Raw genomic sequence first — 20,359 nt, 5'->3', positions numbered from 1 at the left:
TGGATGTGTGGGAAGTGGGATCATTAAGTTCTGGTGGAAAGAAACCTAGGGTAGAGTTCTTTGATAAAGTGAGTTCCATAAATATAATTGAGCTGTCGTTTGACCCACATGTGAGCATTTGTTGCTGACAGAGGCAGTAGGGTATAGGGAAGGGAAAGAGTGTTTAGGCTGGTTGTGTGACCTTGAGTAGGTCATGGAACCTCTTCTCAAGATGCAGAATTAGACTTACATGATTTACTTTTTCCCTTCAATTTAGAGGAAATTATTTTTTCCCTTCATTTCAAAGAAATTGTTTTTCAGTGTAGGAAATAAATAGTATTGGTTTCAGGAGACAGCTGTCCAGATAAATAATATCTGGTGTCTTGCCTTAGCACCAAGGTCTTTTCTTAATGCACACTCCTCCGGAGGTGCTGGCTGTCAGACCTTCACGGGAAGTACTAATGGTCAAGCTGACAATCTCTTTCAATCAGGGCACCTAGGAAATTTCTCAGTAACCAGCCGAGGGCTTGACTTTCTCTTATTGCGTGCTTTGGGGAGTTGAAACAAGTATACCAAGTTTCTGGAAGTGTTTTCAACAGCTAGAAAAACAGACTTGGGTTGGTCTATAATTTGAGATGTGAATATGCATTTCAGCCTTTTATTTTTTTGAGATGGAGTCTCGCTCTGTCGCCCAGACTGGAGTGCAGTGGCATGATCGCCGCTCACTGCAACCTTCACTTCAAGGTTCAAGCGATTCCTGTGCCTCAGCCTCCCAAGTATCTGGGATTACAGGTGCCTACTATCATGCCTGGCTAATTTTTGTATTTTTAGTAGAGATGGCTTTCACTACTGAGTTGGCCAAGGGTTTTACTATTAAGTTGGATAAACTAATTTCAGCAGGAAGGCAGAGGGTAATTCATCCAGAGAAACTATACCACTAAACTTACTGAAAAACCCATATATGAAGAAGAAACCGGATATCTGGTGTGGTGGCCTGTGCCTGGCCTGTTGGCCAGACTGGTCTTGAACTCCCAACCTCAGGTGATCCACCTGCCTTGGCCTCCCAAAGTGCTGGGATTACAGGTGTGAACCACTGCACCTGGCCTATTTCAGCCTTTTAAAAGAAGGAAAACTGAAGCTAGAAAGAAAATTATTTCCTAGGCACCAGATGATACCCCTTGATGACTTTGATATAAGTTTTTTAAAAATTAATTTAAATTGAAGTGCTTCAGTGGAAGCCAGGTTCTTCATTGTTGATAAAGACCATATAGACAAAATCCCAAGCAGTCTCTGTTTTCATGTGAGTATTTTTGAGAACAGCTTGCAAGTTCTGATTATGGTAAGATCTAAGAAATGCTTGGCTCTGAAAAGTGGAGGGTTCACTGGGAGCAAGACTGGCTCTCAGATCTGAAGTTTGTCTCTCTTGCTCCACCTTCTGACTTAGAGATTTGGGATCTCTAGGGGACCATATTCAACTCTGGCCTTTCCCCCGAGTCCTCAGCTATCATTTGATACTTCTGAATTGAGCAAATGTGAATCAAATAAACATCTCCCAAGAAATTAAAAGAGTTTTAAATTTTTTTAAAGAAAATTTACCCTTCCAAGTGGAGAAGACAGCTGTTACTAGAGCCATTCTCTGGAATACCAGACTGAGGCCTGAGGGAGGGTTGGTGAAGCAGATGGCTCAGCAGCTGATGGTTGCCAGGGTCGTGGAAGAGTGAGGTTTCCTGATAAGAGCCCTGGACCTGTCCATCCTCCTCTCACCCTGCTGAGCACCCTCTCCCCTGCTGCATGCACCTCTGTTCCAATCCAGAGGGAAACAAGCCCAGATGGGGCTCTGTCACAGGTGCCGACCCAGGCCAGGCACAGGCCACCACGCCAGACACCCAGTTTCCTCTTCCTATATGGGGTTTTCAGTAAGTTTAGTGGTATAGTTGCTCTGGATGAATTACCCTTTGCCTTCCTGCTGAAATTAGTTTACCCAACTTAATTAGATCAACAATTGCAGCCACAGCCCAGGCTCATTCATTACTCTAATTGCCAATGTAAGATGTGCAGACTGATATGAGTTCTATTAAGCACATCAGTTTTCATGTGGCCAAACAGGTGTTTCATAAGGGATTTAATGCCCTCTTCCTAGACTTCAGCAACAGATGTTAGATAATTTTTTTTAATGTTCACTTTTCCCTGTTTGGCTTCTGCATGAGGCACACATTGTGAAATGCATGAGCCTCATGCTGTAAAGCTAAAATGTGGAGCCAGATAATGTGCAGGAAAGCACATGCGTAACACCCTAAGGGCCTGCACCTGCAAGGCAAGACTGATGGCTCTATCCAGACTGTATGTAATTTTTATTGGCTGAAGATTCTGGGTGTTTTGGCAGGGTCATACCTTGGGCCATTCATTCTCCCAATTGGTCCTTAACACCTCCTTCCTGGGAAAGGTGTTTGCTGAATTTAACACTGACCTGTGCTTCTGGAAAGTTCCATCCAGCTGTGACCCTTAAAGCACCTGTTTGCTCCAGCATGAAAGCTGCTCACCACCAAGCCTCATCACCTACCTGGCAGAGTGTGCCAGGTAGATTGAATGTGCAGCATGAGCTCATCCAGGAGTAGGAGAATGGGGTTCCTCTGGCCACATCCTTTCACCTCTAAACCCAGTCAGCTCACAGCTGGAGCCAGTCTCCCAAGGAGGTCATCTAGATCAAAGCTATGTGTGAAGAATAAGGGCTGCTTCTCCTTTCTGTGGGTACAGCTAAGAAAAAGCCCATTCCCCAAAGCACCTCTATGGGTCACCTAGTTGACCTTGAAAAAAAATTTTTTTTGCATTCATTTTGCTGTGTTTGCACTCACAGGTTGCAGATAATCCAGATCTAAGGTGGGTTTGGTTTCCTTGGGTAGGTTGGTTTTCAGTAGAAGGTTATTTTAGAAGTTTTTAAAAAAGAGTTTATACAATCAAATGGTGCAAGTTTGTTTCTATAATGAAGACTTTTCCACCATCACACATTTTAAACACAAGTACTAAAATCTTGGGCAGCATAGAAAATAGGTTCTAGCTAAGCACTAGTTTTGTCCTCTACCAAGACCTTTTATGAAAATCACTTACCAAGACAATTTCCTGTGAGAAAAAGCCAAATCCCAGCTGATTTGCCTTACTGGGGCCAAAATCTGCTATTATTTGGCCTGAAAGCCTTGATGAGGAGTGTGTGTGTGTGTGTGTGTGTGTGTGTGTGTGTGTGTGTGTGTATGGATGCTTGTGTATGTGTACTGGGAATATGTGATGAATGTGTGTTGGCTGCTGTTGTCTCTGATTTGGCAACTGTTGTTTCTGATTTGAATCTAAGTGAATGTTTACTTAAATGTATAGAATGCTATCTCTAATGTGACCCTCTCTCCTTATTAAATTATCTTATTAACTCACTCCTATGAGACCATCTTATTTCTTGCAGATGAATGATGCTATGGGATTTGAATTGCCCTGGGTGTATTTTGTCAGTCTCGTCATCTTTGGGTCATTTTTCGTACTAAATCTTGTACTTGGTGTATTGAGCGGGTAAGCTACACCTCTTTCATCTTGAAAGCAGAGTCCTGAGGACAGTTGCCAAGACCACACAGGCTTTGCTGGATGAGGGCCGTCAGGAGGGGTTGCCAGACATTTTATGTGTCCTCTGAGATGCTTTCTTCTCTGCTGAGGCTTCCCAAATCAAGCTGTTTCCTGGAACCTCACCAGGCTTCATGAAAGAGAGCTATAGAACGATTATTGACCAGAAATTAATCAGCATTGTTGCTTGAGATTTAAACAATTTCCATTGCTTGCCCTTTTTGTCTGTTCTAAAATGAGATGCATTTATAATTGCTTTATTGGTCTGGATCCAAATATAATGCAGATTAATTGTTATAAAACAGTAGCAATATCAGCCGGATTGGGTCGGCTGTTGGTAGGCCCCATTTGTAGATTTCAGCAACTGAGCTTGCCCTTATTTGCAGACAATAAAAGGAAGGACCTAGGCCCAGTCCCTGTCCTAGGAGCACTAACCTTCAGCAAAGCACTGAGGGTCTGGCAGCTGCAACTGGGGCTCTGCTCTTTAGTAAATGGATAACTGATAACTGATTTCCTTACATTTTGCAGGTAAATGATGCGATAGGATGGGAATGGCCTTGGGTGTATTTTGTTAGTCTGATCATCCTTGGCTCATTTTTCGTCCTTAACCTGGTTCTTGGTGTCCTTAGTGGGTAAGCAGTTGGATCCGTGTTGCACCTTCTCCCGCTGCCACGTGTGAGGCGACTCTGCGTGTCTCCCAGCTGCTCCCTGACAGCTTCTCTGCATGTGTTTGGACTCTGATGTCCCCTCAGTGTGTTGCTTTTGGATTGAACTGTGATTCTCTCTGCTTGTATCTGTCTGTGAGATTCCGTGTTTCCGATGTTTGCCAAACTCTGTTAATTTAATGAAAATGTTTCCCTAAAGCCAGTCGTGTTAGTATGTGAACGTGTAAAGGTGGATTACAAGGGAGTTAAAGAAATCCCAGCCTTGGTCTCCCCCAGGAAAGGGGCTTTTGTCATTTGACGGGTTGTGTCTATTAGTACATAACCTGGCCCCTTTAGGTCTCCACAGTGCATTATAAATACTTCCAGGGGAGTTTTATATTTTACTGTGAAGGAGAAATAAGACTCGAGCACATAAATACTGTACAGTTTCAAAGTCTTACTTCCTCAGATTGGGATTCTTTATTAGCTTGGTTTCCTAGTGCTGTCACTGTGAGAACTGTCCCTGTGATTCAGTTTTAGCTGTAACTTACAGAATCTGTCTCAATGCAGAGTGATGACCGACTACTGTGCACACATTTCCCACGACCTTACATAGACCTCATCATTCAGTCGCCATTTTTGAAGTTTACTTGTTTATCACTTCCTCTGTATGGATTGACTCTCCATAAAGAGGGTGCAGCAGAGACTGGCCTGGAAAGGGGACTCTGCAGGCTCTGCCTTGCCATAGCTGGAGATGCCATCCCAGAACCCTTGTGGGCAACCGTGCATCCACAGCGCCTCTCAGACACCCCCGGAAAGTGGGGTGCTGCAGAGAAGGGAGCTGGGGGCTGTCTGGCACTCTTATAATCAGCTCCTGTGTGCAGCCATTGCTGGGTGGTGGGGGGCAGGCAAGATACCCCACATCTCCCAGAGGAGCCTCTGTCACTGCACTGCGCCCAGACACCCTCAGGAAGCCGTGTTGATGGATTTGTTTCCCAGTGAGTTTATCTCCTCCTCACTCACTTTATCTTGCTCTTTCCAAGGCTGTGTCTCATGGAAGTGATGTCTTCATGTACGCTGAGTTAGTGAAAAGGCTTTAATCGCATTTTTGGAAACACTGCTTTTTCCAGAGCAGAAAGCAGAGCGCAGTTACCCATCTCGGCTTCCTTTCTGTATCTTCCCCCAAGCCAGCCCTGGATTGAATGAAGTCAGTTCCCCACCAGGGACGCACACTGTCACAGAAAGTCCCTTTGTAGAGATGGCATGGGCCAGTGCCCCCTGCCAGAGAGAGGGGTGGGGGCTGGGCCTGGGTTGGGGCCGCATAACCCTCCCCTGCCTGAGCTGCCTCCTACAGATGAGTGGCTCGTCAAGCCCCAGGCTCTTCCACCTCAACCTGAGAAGTGTCTTTCTCCTAGTGAACCTCAGTGGCCTTAGACCAGGGTTGGGCACGTGAGAGTGGTATCTATTCCTGGAGAAGTAACATAGCATTTGATTTTGCCACAGGAGCGCCCTATACAAGGTTAACAGCAATCCTGTTGTGAATTCCTTGGCGCCTCATGTCTCCTAAACCCAACTAAACTGACGGAGGCCATGGAAACCACTGATTTTAACAGTGCCAGTGACATGCCTTATCTCTTAGCTTCCCCAGGCAGGAGCCATTGCCCCAGCAGGCATGATGAAGCAGAGGCAGGAGCCAGATCGTGAGGTGCTTAAAAAAAGAAAAGAGAAAAACATGGGAGGAGGGGCTTCCCACTATCACAAATGGGGGTTAAACCTGCAACTCCGTGGGAGGTACCCAAAGCTGGAGGATTAAAAAAAGGAACAGTCCTTCATGGAACAGCCAGTTTACTGAAATATATTTTGGGGGAAAATAATTTTAAAAAAAAAATTTTTTTTCATCAAAACAAAACTTAGATCCCTTATGAAGGAGACTGCAAATGACACTGTTAAAAGAAAACCTGAGACTTCCCAGCCATTCTGTCAGTGCATGCTGTGCTCAGACCCCTAGGGGCTGCACATTACCTCCTCTCTACTCCCCCCGAAGGCCTCCGGTAGGGCTGGTTTGGGTATAGGCAGAACCATGTCTGCAAAGCACAGCCGCTCAGCCGTGTGCCTGACTTGGCCAGTATTTCCTGAGATGCTGTAGCGTGCCCGGCTCTGGGCCAGAGACCAGGGTTGCCAAGATGTCCCAGATGCAGACAGCGGCCTTGTGCTTAAGCATTCATTTTCTCGTGGGGTAGCCCATTTTGAAGCCATGCAGAATGGCAAATGTTCAGTGGAGGTGTAGACCCAGGGGCTCTGTGAGCTGCCGTAGAAAGATGAGGAGGCATCTCTCCGGGAGATTGACGGGCTGGCACGTCTCCAGCTCCCCCAACCACTGCCTTCCCTCTCTGCCTGCTACTTTCCTCTTACTTTCCCACTTGTATTTTTGTTGTTGTTAAAGCAAATTAATTTTTATAAAAATTTTAGCCTTCAGATTCTTCATCATTTTTTAAGGGAACGCTAGAGGTACCGCAAAACCAGAAGGCTGAGAGGAAGACAATGTATGTTGCATAGCCCCGAGGGACTGTCAGATCAACACAAATGTAATCCCCTAAGCACTTAATTAAAACACCCTCATTTTAGAAATGCGGGTTGAGACCATGTGATTGCCTTCTCATGAGGAATGTTAGATGGTGCTGTGTGTCTTCAAGTCTGTCAGCCATTTGGAAATACCTGTGTCTGTTTCTGCTCCTTGGCTCTTTCTTTTGTGTGGCCATGCCATCCTATTGTATTCTTGAACAGACTTTAATCTGTACATTGGATTTGGTGTTTATCTATTTATAACGTATTCTAACACTGATGCTCTGGGAAAGTCTTTGGTTTTCTAACAGAGCCTTTATCCCTCAAGGTAAGTGTGAAGTTTATGAACTGAAAACCCCGTGCGGCCACGCATGGACATAGATGAACACTTCCATCTCTGGTCACGTGCTCTGTGGGAGGGGCTGAGAATGTCTATAACTAATGTTGCAATTTAACCTTCAGTTGTCATTGAGGATTTGCTCCCATCATGACCAAGAATTGGAAGGAATGTCTTCTGTAAGTCTGCAATTTAGACAGATTACATGTGGCTTTTAGAAACTTGGTGATTTTTCCCTTTTCAGATTGTTCATTGTTCATTGAACTCTATCCCTTTTGAGGTTTTCATCTTTAGAATCATGCTGGATTCCCGGGGGACAGGGGATGGAGGTCATGGGCGGTGAGCTGGTTGACCCTGTCTCGTCCTCCATTTGAGCACTGACCTGCCACCAGCTATCCCTGTGGTAGGGGTGTCTGAGCTTGCAAGATGAGGGACTCCCTAGACTCCCAAGATGTGTCTCCAACCGCGAGGAAGAGGGCTGGAAGACTTGGCTTCTGTCCTGCCAGAGTCCCATACTCATGCTGGGACTTTACTGAGTTGCCCTGAGCCTCAGCCCCTTTGCCCCTCAGGATATCAGGGATATCCTATCTTGCTGTCTCCCACACAGGGCGCTTTTCAGTCAGCTAATGACTGTAGAAGTGCTTCTAAAAATACATAAAGGTTTTTCTCATTTAACATATCCTTATCTTAAATCCATGGATCTCCCCAGCTCCCCTCACTGGGTTAGGTGGGAACAGTGCAGGGTTACTTTTGGAAATTCTGGAGTGTAGCATTTTCTGGATTTCCCAGCAGGTGGCCTTGCTTTACACATGCATCGACGTTGTACTCGGTGTCACCCAAGAGGTGGCTGTGGAGGATGTGGAAGCACTGTGTCTGCTGTAAAGTATTATGCAGGTCTAAATCATTGTTGTTATATTTGACAATTTTTTTGCATAAGTTGAGGGGAATGGCTTTTCTGTTACATAGTGGTTAAGCACACCAGCTTTAGAATCAGACAACCAGGTGTTGAATGTTTGTTCTACCTTTTACATTTGTGAGATTTAAGGCAAATTACTTACCTCTTTGAGCCTTACTTTCCTCATCTGTGAAATGGAGTTCATCACAGTACCAACTTCGTGAAGTTCAGTGAGGATTCAGTGAGCTGAAGAATATAGGTGCTTGGCCCACTGAAATTATGGTATTTTAGGAAGTGTGCATCTCTTCCTGGCTTTGATGCAAGAAAAGTATCTAATCAATTCAGTCTTTTCAAATTAATTAATAGTTGGCCATGATAGGTCTGTGTTAGTGAAAAGCCCAAGTTATATTTTTAAAATGTTTTATTGTATATATAATGGCATATCCCACTGCTGACTAAAGGATATTACTATATAAACCACCTCCTGGGCTTGCTTTAAAGAATAGATTAAAATCATTTATAATTCGCTCATGAATTCAAACCTTTGGTTTTGGTAACATCTTACGAAAAGTATTTGAAATAGTTTGGGAAGTAGATCTTGTATGTTGTTAGGCAATAAATGCTGTTATTAAACCCGCTCTTATGACATAAAATTGACCCAGCCCAGGACTGTAAATTCAAAATCATACAAATTAATTTGTGTTCTTGGTGTTCCAGTAAGTTCCAGATCCTACCAGATCACAGGTATCATTTTAAAGCAATCCAATTTTGTATTACTTTAGGCCTATTTATCTTAACTTTAGAAGTTTACGGGAACATGGATGAAGTGAAGCATTATGGAAAACCAAAGGTGATTTTTAAACTAGTTTATCTTTGTTAATCTAGCCCTCTACACCCTATTCTGGCTAATCGAATACCAGGGGCCTAGGCAAAGACTCAGGCATGGCTGCTTTTAGGAAGCTTTGGTTTCCTAAGACAAAGATGGCTGGGATGGGGAGTGTCAAGAGGGAAGGTGGTGCCGGTGCTGGTGGGCTGTGGACTGACTCTACCGGAATTTTACGTAATGGAATCGGGTTCCATCCATTTAAATTCATACTAATAATAGGCAGACAATCTCTGATTTCTTCTACTTGAATGGTGGCTCAAGAGGCAAAACACACCAGTAGATAGTGGTTGTGTCACTCATGAATATTTTCTAAGTAGAGACATACCCTCTGGGAATAAGCATTCTTATACATTTTTCATGACTGAGATTAGATTTTTTTCTCATTTGGCTGGGCACAGTGGCTCACACCTGTAATCCTAGCACTTTGGGAGGCTGAGGCAGGTGGACCACCTGAGATCAGGAGTTTGAGACCAGTCTGACCAACATGGTGAAACGTTGTCTAGTCTAAAATACAAAAATTAGCCGGGTGTGCTCATACATGTCTGTAATTCCAGTTATTTGGGAGGCTGAGGCAGGAGAATCACTTGAACCTGGGAGGCAGAGTTTGCAGTGAGCCAAGACTGCACCATTGCACTCTAGCCTTGGTGACAAGAGCAAAACTGCCTTAAAAAAAAAAAAAAAAGATTTTTCTCTCATGCAGCACTTTACCAGCATCTACTGATAGAAAATGGGCAGTTTAATTCCGTCATATATATGTATACATACATACACACACACACCTCTGATGTGTCTGCATTGTGAAAGAGTGGTATCATCACTTACAAAATTGAAACAATGGTTATTGGGGTCCTGGGGTAGCCAGGCTATCAGTATGATTTGTCACCATATTCAGAATAAAACTGTCCTGCATTAGTGAGTTAATTCCATATCTTGGTCAACAGAGAATTTTTGGCTAATGGCTACTAAAGCACACAGAAGTCTAGTCTAAAAATAAAGGGACAATGGAGGACTCTTTGTAGATAGTTCCAATGATTAAAAAGTAACTTCCTAGATGTTGTAGTGATGATTAAGCTGACAGAATGCTAAAGACACCCTAAATGATTACTTGTAGCAAAGTACTTCCCCGCATTTAGCCGGATTTGTCTTTGGTTTGAAGAGGCTAATACATGAAAGATTTGTTTGCAGTTGGATGTCCCTTTTTCTGAACCGTGAAGTAATATTGTGAATGGAGTTGAATGCTGAGGTCAGGGTGCCAGAAAGATTCAGGGTCCTTCAGTACCCTCAAGTGGCTTGGCTTTGGTAGAACAAGTAACTAAGCTCTGATGTGGCTTTAAATGAAAGAGTGCTAAATTTCTAATGAAGAACCTAGCTAAACATTTATATATACTTTTGAACACTGAACTTTCTTGTTGCAGAGTTAACAGCTGTCGGGGGTAGCTGACAGCTGGATCCTGGTGCTGTTGGTACCATGGTACCTGAAGTGCACAGGCTGGTAGCCACACCTGACATTAACATGTGAGTGGTAACCTCTCTGCCACTGGCTTGCAGCTGCTGTTTCCATAGAAATGGCTGTCGGGATCAGTGGAAACGAGGTAAGTGAAAGTTTTCGCTGATCCTTGTTTCCATCAAGCTGACGTCTGTTTCCCTGGCAACAGCAGTGGACAGCCGCCAGGCACTAGCAACAGATCCAGCAGAGCTCTCACTTGTCAGCTGTGGCTATCATCTGTTCCTGACCAAGTTCTTTTTTTTAAAAAAATAATGTACAGAAAGACCTCTGAGGACCCAGGAGGCACCTCTGGCCACATGTGCCCTCCTGGACGCCCATTTTGCCGATGGAGAGCTCTGTGCTGAGTTGACTGCTCTGTCAGCAGTACCCCCCTCCACCTGTACTCTGGGTTGCTGATGTGCAGGTTAGAAGAGGGAGGTTGTTGAGGGTGTTGGTGTTGCAGGGCAGGCTGTTGAATCTGTTCATCCCAAATCCTAGGGGAAGAGAATTCATTATAGTGCTTTCACGCACAGACCTAGCTCTTTATAAAGCTGTTGCTACCTTAATAGTAGTAATTAAAGCCATAATTTTCCTGTGTTCCCTATTCAATTAGTAGCATTAACAATTGCTGTTACTTTTAAAAGGATGTTTATGAGTTTAATAATTTGACTTGTGAGAAACAAATTGATGGTTGCCTGTAAGATGCTACTGTCAACATTATGCCAATTTTTTCCCTCTTTTGTGTAATATTCTTTTATAGGATGGTAAAATTGCTTTTACAGAGACCAAATATTGGTATTGCAGGGCAGCTTGGTATACAAAGGCCAGTAGATCTGTAATGTAGGGAACTCTTCCTTGTTAAAGTTCAACAGCTCCTTTTCTGGGTAACATTTTAATATTTCAACAGACGTATGCACCCATCCCCTAAGTATCCTCCTGCCACATGAGACAGCATTCACAGTGCCACAAAGCAAAGGAGAGCCATCATTACTGCCCTGGTGTGTGAGATGAGATGAATGGAGTGAGGTGTTCGTGTTAAACCCATAAAGATACCATTTATTAAGGAGATTTTCTCTGGAAAAAACAAAACAGCTTTGATATTCAGAGCTGTATTTTTGAGAATCAAATGAACATAAAGATCCACAGTATTATGAGAATTTAGATTGGCTGCCTAGAAGAGCATTGGGGAACTGTGGATTTTTGTCTTTGGAGGACTTTCTGGATGACTTTGCTCCTCACCTCTCTGGAAACAGGGCAGCTGTGCTTGGCCTGGAGGCAGTTGAATTTGATATAACAGACGAATAAGAAGCAGAAAATCCTGCCAGATCTTTTTTCCCCCTCTCTCTTAACTTCCTGAAAAATGACTTATTCATTTAATGAATTTTTTTTCAGTTCCTACACCATGGTAGATGTATGCCAAGTGCCCTAATAGGTGGGCACTGGGGTTATGCTGGTGGAATGTGGGCACCAGGTAGGCACTGGGACTACAGTGGTGGGATGTAGGCACTGGGGTGACAGTGGGGTGGGATGTAGGCACTGGGGTTAGGGTGGGTGGGATGTAGGTTGGGGTGGGATGTAGGTACCAGGGTGACAGTGGGTGGGATGTAGGCACCGGGGTTAGGGTGGTGGGATGTAGGCACTGGGGTTAGGGTGGTGGGATGTAGGTACTGGGGTGACAGTGGGGTGGGATGTAGGTACTGGGGTGACAGTGGGGTGGGATGTAGGTACNGGTGGGATGTAGGTACTGGGGTGACAGTGGGGTGGGATGTAGGTACTGGGGTGACAGTGGGGTGGGATGTAGGTACCGGGGTGACAGTGGGGTGGGATGTAGGCACTGGGGTTAGGGTGGGTGGGATGTAGGTACCGGGATGACAGTGGGGTGGGACGTAGGCACCAGGGGTGACAGTGGGTGGGATGTAGGCACTGGGGTGNTGGGTGGGATGTAGGCACTGGGGTGTTAGGGTGGGTGGGATGTAGGCGCCGGGGGTGACAGTGGGATGGGATGTAGGCCCTGGGGTGACAGTGGGGTGGGACGTAGGCACCAGGGGTGACTGTGGGATGGGATGTAGGCCCTGGGGTGACAGTGGGTGGGATGTAGGCACTGGGGTTAGGGTGGGTGGGATGTAGGCACCGGGGGTGACAGTGGGATGGGATGTAGGCACTGGGGTTAGGGTGGGTGGGATGTAGGTACCGGGGTGACAGTGGGGTGGGACGTAGGCACCGGGGGTGACAGTGGGATGGGATGTAGGCCCTGGGGTGACAGTGGGTGGGATGTAGGCACCAGGGTTAGGGTGGTGGGATGTAGGTACCGTGTAAGCACTGCAGTTACACTGGTGGAGTGAAATGGTTTCTTTCTTCATGAAGCTTATGTCTAATGATGGAAGCCAAAATGACAATTACAAACTTTTATAAATGCTTTGAAAGAAAGGTCCATGGTGCTGTGAGAGAGTTGAACAGGCACAACTGCTGTCAGTCTAGTGAGTAGGAGCCCCCTGGAAATGAAGAGTGAGTAGTCACCATATCCAGGCAAGGTGGGAGAAGAGGCTGGGGCAAGGGTATTCCAGTCAAAGGGAAAACCCACAGAAAGGCAGTACAGTAGGAAGGAGCAGAGGACGCTGGAGGAGCTGAAAGAAGCTAGGGTGACGGGAACCCGGGGAGCTGGATGGAGATGGAGGCAGATGAAAGAAGAGAGACTGGCCAGAAGAGTCCAGGTCACCTAGGACCTTTAGACTGTGTCACAGATTTTGGTCATTAGCTGAATGGTAAGGGAACCCACGGGTGAATTTTAAGCAGGGAGTGATGAGATTCAAATTTACATTTACTAAAAAATATGCTGTGTTCTCGTACCTTCAACTTACCTTAAAATGCTTCAAAAAGATAAGATGAATTAACAGATGGATGGGGGGGATACAGAGATAGGTGATCAAGAAAATGTAGCATCTGGGTGCTGTGGCTTGCACCTGTAATCCCAGCGATTCAGGAGGGTGAGGCAGAAGGGTTGCTTGAGTCCAGGAGTTTGAAACCAGCCTGGGCAACATAGCAAGACTTTGCCTCTAAAATAACAGAAGTGTTTTTAATTAGCTGGGCAATGTGGTGTGTGTCTATAGTCCCAGCTACTCAGGAGTCTGAGGTAGGAGGATCATTTGAGTGTAGAAGTTTGAAATTTCAGTGAGCTGTGATCATGCCTCTGTGCTCCAGCCTGGGTAGCAGAGTGAGACTCTGTCTTAAAAAAAAAATAAGAAGAAAAGGTAGCGGGTGTTGAACGATTGAGATTTTACAATGTTTGTTCTAACAGCAGTAGATTTAAAACAGAAGTCAATAACAAGCTGTCTATAACCCTCCCTAAATGTTTGGAAATTAAATAACCTATAATAAAAAAAATACAATAAAAATTAGAAAATATTTTGAAATTGAATGATTAAAAAAGCCAGCTGAGAATTTGTATGATCCATTTAAACTGTGCTTAGAGGGACATTTATAGCTTTATCAGTAAGGAAGAAAGGTTTAAATTCAGTGATCTGCATTTCTGTCTACTAATCTAGAAAAAGAAGAGCAAGTAAGTTCAAGGTAAGTAGAAAAAAGAATTACAGAAGGACATAAAATAGAAAACAAATTATAAAGTTAGTTATTTGGAAAGCTTAATAAAAATTGATAAATCTCTAACAAAACTAATCAAAAAAGGAAAAAGCAAATTATCAGTTTTAGAAATGAAAGAGCAGATACCACCAGACATTAAAATAATAAGAGAATAAACTGTTCTATGACAAATTTAGTAACTTAGGAGAAACAGGCAAATTCCACAAAATACACAGCCTACCAAGAAATAAATCGGGAGAGTCCTACATTTGCCTTTTTAAATGGAATTCAGAATCACAAACCTCTCAAAGAAAACTGGAGGCCTAGAGGAAGTCAAAAGTGAATTATGTCAGCCAATTTAGAAAGAAATCATACCATCCCTAGAAATTATTTCAGGGAGTAAAATTAGAGGGAACATTTCCCAACTCATGAGGCCAAAATCTCATTATCAAAACTTTGCAAAGACATAATAAGCACAGTGTCCTTCATTAATTTGGGCACAAAAATTCTCAAATATCAGCAAATAGAATGTAGCAGGATGAAAGGAATAATATCTCATGACCAAGTGGGATTTATGCCAGAAAGACCAAGTTGGTTCACCATTGGAAAATCAAATAACTAATGTATTAATAGAATGAAAGAGGAAATCATATGATCACCTCAATAAATGCAGATAACATTACTAACAATATTCTATAACCATTTATAATAACTCAGCAAACTAGGAATATACAAAAAATGCAGATTTTTCAGCCTGAAAAATCATCTACCAAAAAAACCTGTAGCTGACAGAATACTTCCTGGTGAAAGACTGAATGTTTTCTTCTTAATATTAGGAACAAAGAAATCATTTTTCTCTCTCTTCTTCTATTCAATGTTTTATTGAAAGTATGAAGGCAAGAAAAAGATAAAAGACAGAAAGACTGGAAGGAAAGGAAAAATATTTCTATTTACAGACATTATTGTCTACATAGAAAGCCCCAATAATTGAACCAAAAACCTGATTAATATGTGAGTACAGCAGGGTGACAGGATACAAAGTCAGTATGCAACATTCCATCTTATTTCTGTATACCAGCTGCAAATGTTGAAAACAAAATTTTAAAAATTACAGTAACATCAAAAATTATTTACAATAGCATTCCTAATACTTAGGAATGAATATAAGAAAAGATATGATAGACCTCTACACTGAAAACTACAAAACACTGACTAGTAAAATTATAATGATCTAAATAAATGAAGATATAGCATACTCATGGATTGAAAGACTCAATATTGTTAAGATGTCAGTTTTCTTCTGTGCATTCAGTGTTGTCCCATTTATAAATCTCAATAGGCTTTCTTCTATAAACTGACAAGCCTATTCTAAAACTAAGATATAATTGCAAATGATCTCTAATAATGAAAATAATCCTAAGAAATAACACAGCAGGAGGGCTTACACTGCTGGTTTCAAGATTTACCCTAAAGCTGTAATACAGTGTTTGACATGAAAATAGATGACTAGAACAATTGAATGACAAATCCAGAAATTGCTTTATGTGTTCAATTGCTTTTTTATAAAGGTACTAAATAATTCAGTGGAGAAAGGATACTCTTTTTAGTTAAAAAAAAAAATGCTGGAAAAACTGGATTTCTGCAAAAAAAGTGTGATGCTCAGGTCATACCAGACACAAACATTAAACTTGAAATAAATAATAAGTCTAATTAAAAAGCTAAATATGTAAGTATCTTCTAAATAGATTTCTGCTCTTCAAAAACTAGAAATTTAAAGGGAAACCACATTGGCAGAAAATATAACACTTATATCTGTGTATCTAGAATATATGAAGAACTCTTAATAACTAGATAATCAGATGAACAACTCGAAAATTGGCAAAACATTTTAAAACATACTTTACAAAGGAATGTATATGAGTAGCTAGTAAGTATACATTAAAGATGTTCTATATCATTAACCGTGAGGGAAGTGCAAGTTAAACAAGAAACTGCTAGGTAGGTAGTACAATAGCTAAAATCAAAAGACTATTTCCAAGTGTCATCAAGAGTACATAGCAACTGATATGCTCATACATTGTTTATAGAAACATAAAAGGATACAACTACTTTGGGAAAGTTTGTCAGTGTCTCATAAAGTTAAACATATACTTACCATATGGCCAAGCAATTCCATTTTTAGGTATTTCCCAAGGAAATGAAAACTGTGTCCACAAAATGACTGGTACATGAGCACTCATAGAGCCTTATTTATAGTAGCTGGAACTAGAAGAACTCAAATGTCAATAGGTAAATAAGCCAATTGTGGTATAATCACACGTTGGAATATTATTCAGCAATAAAAAGGAATGAAGTACTAATACAACATTATCAATGAAACTCGAAAACAAGAAGCCAGAAAGGAAAGAACATATTTATAAGAAGTTCTAGAACAGGCAGAACTAATCTATAGTGATAGAAAGCAGATCATTGGTTTTCTGGTGGGAGGTGGAGTTGATTGGGAAGGGGAATGAGACAACTTTTGTTGGGGGGGCGTTGTTATTTAAAAGTTCTATATCTTAATTGGGGCATTGTTTACATAGGTGTCAACATTAGCCAAACTGTATACTTTGAATTGTATACGTTCTGCTTTTTGTGTCTTGTACCTCAATAAAGGTGATCTTAAAATACCATTAAAATAGAATTAAAAGACCTCTGCTTCTAGTGAAGTTGGAGTAACCGAACTAGATTTATCTTCCCACCTGAAACAACTATGTATGAAAATATACCATGCTCATCGATTGAAAGACTCAATATTAAGATGTCCATTTTCCTGTTTTCCTCTATGCATTCAATGTTGTCCCATTTATAAATCTCAATAGCCTTTCTTTTAGAAACCAAAAAGCTTATTCTAATAGACAAAACCAAATAGAGGCAATATCTAAAACAATGGTTTTCAAGACACTGGATATTAGGCAATTAAGGACAGCAATCTTTGAGACACAGGAATGCTTGAAATAAGCCCATGGTTATCCTGGCTTACTGGCTTGAGAGAGCTCCTGGGCCATGGTACACAGAGGGGGATCCCAGGTGGAGCCCTGTGGTCTCCCTGAGTTAAAAGATGAAGCTTATAGTCTGTGGAGAACAAGGTGGCTTGAGTATGCAGGACAGAGTACCAGGGAGGAGTGTATTATACAGGGAGCTCTAGAGATAAGCAGAGGGACTCCTAAGTATTCAGCATACTTTTTAGCACATATGTAAGAGAAAACTACCCAAGACTAAGGAAAAAAGATTTCGAATCTATCAGAGGTGTTCATCATTCACATGGTCCAGGAATATTGCCTGTTCCTACCTGCCAGTATTGCCTGTTTTCCAGCCAGATTGGAAAAACTCATAATCGGTACGCCACTGGATTAAGTACCAAAAAGATGATGTCTCAGTCTTGAGCCTTAGACTGAATGATGCTCCAGACTGACCTGACCTAACCATTAAAGCAAGACTTGAAAGGATCAAACAGTTTGATTCAAGGGACTTAATTGCATCCCAGAACAAAACAAAAGAATATTGCTAGGAATACAAAAATATCTAGCACTGAACACGGTTTAGCATGGCATTCAATCAAGATTACCAGGCATGCGAAGAAGCAGGAAAAGACCAATAGAAGACTCCATCAATTGAAACCTACCTAGAACTCACACAGATGTTAAAGTTATCAGAAAAGGACATATGCACAGCCATCATGACTGTTTTCCATATGTTCCAAATGTAGAGACGTGGAAGATACCAAAAAAATTTAAAAACTAAACTCCTAGGAATAAACATAATGAGAGATGTATAAGACCTCTTCTACGTAAAAATTTGCTGAAGGAAATTTTAAAAGACCTCAACAAATGGAAGGATATATGTTCATGGATTGGAAAACTCAATTTGTTGAGATGTCAGAAGACAGTATTAAGAGAAGGTATTTTTCTTTGTAATGAGAGGAAGAGAAGATGAGGCAGATATGAGTTGGGTTTGATAGTGGGAAGCTGAGAGTATTCCTGCCTTAATTCCTGATTTCTCTGTAACAGGAAGCAGGGTTAACTGTGGGAGTTGAGTGGGTAGGTGGCAGTTGTATGTCTGAGGAGAGTGGAAAAGGCTCAGAACAATCATTGCAGAGAATTAGGCAGTGATTGGACCAGAGAATCAAGGCAGATGATCAGTAACATTGAGGTCCTATTGGATTTGAGTCTGTTCTAATGTCAGCCGCTCCCATTGTGTGACTTTCTGTAACCATGCTTGGCTGTTCTTATCCAGACATGGAGAAAGGGAAGCTTTGCGCTTTTTGCTAACCGAATTGAAAAGGAGAGGTCTGCTAGCTGTGAGCATTTTGCTAGCTGTGCATGCATAAAAAGATGGAAGACAGCTGAGGATGTTAGCAAGGATGTTGCCGAGATGACAGATCATTATATTTAAGGTATATAAGGAGGAAAGGAGAGACCTAACAAAAAATGAAGACATCAGTGGACTGGACACTTGAGAGAGGTTAGAAATGTGTCTAGTGGAAATAGCTGAAAAAGTCAGCTGGAATGAGAGAAGGTTGTGGTCAGAGAAATGAAGGCTTGAACTCATAATTTGGCGAGGATAAAGTTTAGTGTGACAGTGGGATTGGGTAGCTGAAGTAGCATGGAAGAGATGGTCATTGGAGACTTGTGGAGGAATGGACAAGCTAGGATGAGGGCATCAGGGGCTGTTGGAGTCCCCTAAGGAGGTCATAGAATGGGGAATGGAGCGGAAGGCCACAAGCCAGTAGTGGAAATCCTCATTTCCTGAGGATAGCAGAAGACGATGAGGAGGATCTGGAGGAGGGCATGTGGCCCACTGGTACCATCCTCAAAGGACAAGGGTTTTTCTTGATTTTTTATAGCAGGGTGAAGGAGTATTGCCCTGGACATGAAGAGGAACAGGAAGGCCTGGAGGTAGGCTGGGTCTGTGAGGGCTGCAGGGATCACAAAGTGACAAGAATGTGGGACCTCTTTGAAGAGGCTGCAGGTGTGGGAGAGCAACCCTGGTGGGGGCAGGGCAGGACTGGAGTGGGGGAAGGCTGAGTTGGTGACAAGCAAGTTGAGAGGGGTCTCGAAGATGGTGTGCTGTGTGACCTGGGACTGGTCAGTGTCCAACCCAAAACAGCAGCACAGATAGTGGAGGCTGGGTGCAGAGGTGCGCCTTCTGTAGGTGCGGGGCCTCAGCTGGAAGACCCTGGCTTGCTCGGCCTGCAGAGTTGTCCATCAGCCCTGGTCTGGGCTGTTGGAAGCTTCAGTCTCCACAGACTCAGCCTGGAGTGGAGGTCCACCCAGCTGGGCTGAGGCAGTGTTCTGGCTGTGAGCTGTGCCACCCTGGCCTGCGAGGGCTCCGCTGGCTGAGGGGTTACTGGTTTCTCTGTTGTAGTAGGGGGAGCACAAAGGCAGGGGTCAGAAGTCCTGGCTCCCGCACTGGCTATGCACTTCCTAGAGGCATGACTTCTTTGGTCAGTGTACTTCACTTCTCCAAATCAAGGCATTTTCTTCCTAAAATTGGAGCAGCCCATCTCTGACTTTTCTCACAGAGCCATCCTAATAACTAAGGAGGGGAATGGATGGGAAGGGCCTGGATGAACAGAAGGACCTTTCCAAGCGTGTGGGAGCTCCACACTGGCTTGACTGCAGTCTCCTTCTCAGAGGTCGTTTCTGTGAGCTGGAAAAGCCATCTCATTTGCAATCTGGATATTCACTTGCACTTCCCTCCAGCGCCCCACATCCTCTCAAGACCTGGAGAGGCACTTGGCGCATTAGCCTGATTTCTCTAAGTCTGATTGTCATGAGTTTGGTTTTGGGTTCAGGGATAAAACATTAATCCACTCTGAACCCATCATTCCCTTGAAATTCTGCTTTAAAATAAATCTTAGTTTTAGTTGCCTGCTGGCAGCTTTGGGTTTCTGAGTCCTGGAGACCTTTGCTACATCTGAAGGATTCTAAGTCAGTGGGTGAAAGCACACCACCTTCCCAGAGGTGTGCTGTCCCCAGAGGCTCACCTGTCCTTGAATCATGAGCTATTACTTACAAACAGGCCCACAGATACGTGCCAGGAATTCCAGGTCCCAGCGTGGATTCCAGCAGCTGTACTCTCTCCTGCTTCAGCTATCAGTCAGGGATATTTTAGCATCAAATCTGTGCCTGTCAGTCTGCGCTAGGAGCACAGCAGAGGGTTGGCAGGTCGGAGAGCCTCCCCCATGGAAGCTGGGCTCCAATGGGCACTGAAGGATGGACAGGATTTATGAGGATGATAAAGGAAGCAAGTGGCAAAGAAAGTGGGACCTGGTGCCTCATGCTTGTCAGAGCCAGTGAGTGCAATGGTGAGGCTCCTGGGGTGCTCTGTGCTGGCTGATGAGCAGTAGGCA

At 43.2% G+C, this 20,359-nt stretch overlaps 1 protein-coding gene across 17 annotated transcripts in view; it reads left to right on the top strand.

Annotated features, from left to right (window-relative positions):
* The window catches only part of CACNA1D (calcium voltage-gated channel subunit alpha1 D), a 319,765-nt gene that overhangs the window by 179,624 nt on the left and 119,782 nt on the right, over window positions 1–20,359 (top strand). For 9 of the 17 annotated variants that reach the window (XM_037743584.1, XM_037743321.1, XM_037741086.1 and 6 more), the window contains exon 8: window positions 4,108–4,211. In XM_037743584.1, coding sequence (XP_037599512.1) covers window positions 4,108–4,211 — 104 coding nt within the window. Of the gene's footprint in view, window positions 1–3,427; window positions 3,532–4,107; window positions 4,212–20,359 lie in introns of all 17 variants that reach the window. The other 8 variants (XM_037743843.1, XM_037741351.1, XM_037740379.1 and 5 more) reach the window with 1 other exon arrangement.

This window comes from Cebus imitator, unplaced genomic scaffold, assembly GCF_001604975.1.
Source record: "Cebus imitator isolate Cc_AM_T3 unplaced genomic scaffold, Cebus_imitator-1.0 Scaffold0, whole genome shotgun sequence".
NCBI classification, from domain to species: domain Eukaryota; kingdom Metazoa; phylum Chordata; class Mammalia; order Primates; family Cebidae; genus Cebus; species Cebus imitator.
This window is presented reverse-complemented; position numbering and strand designations above follow the sequence as displayed.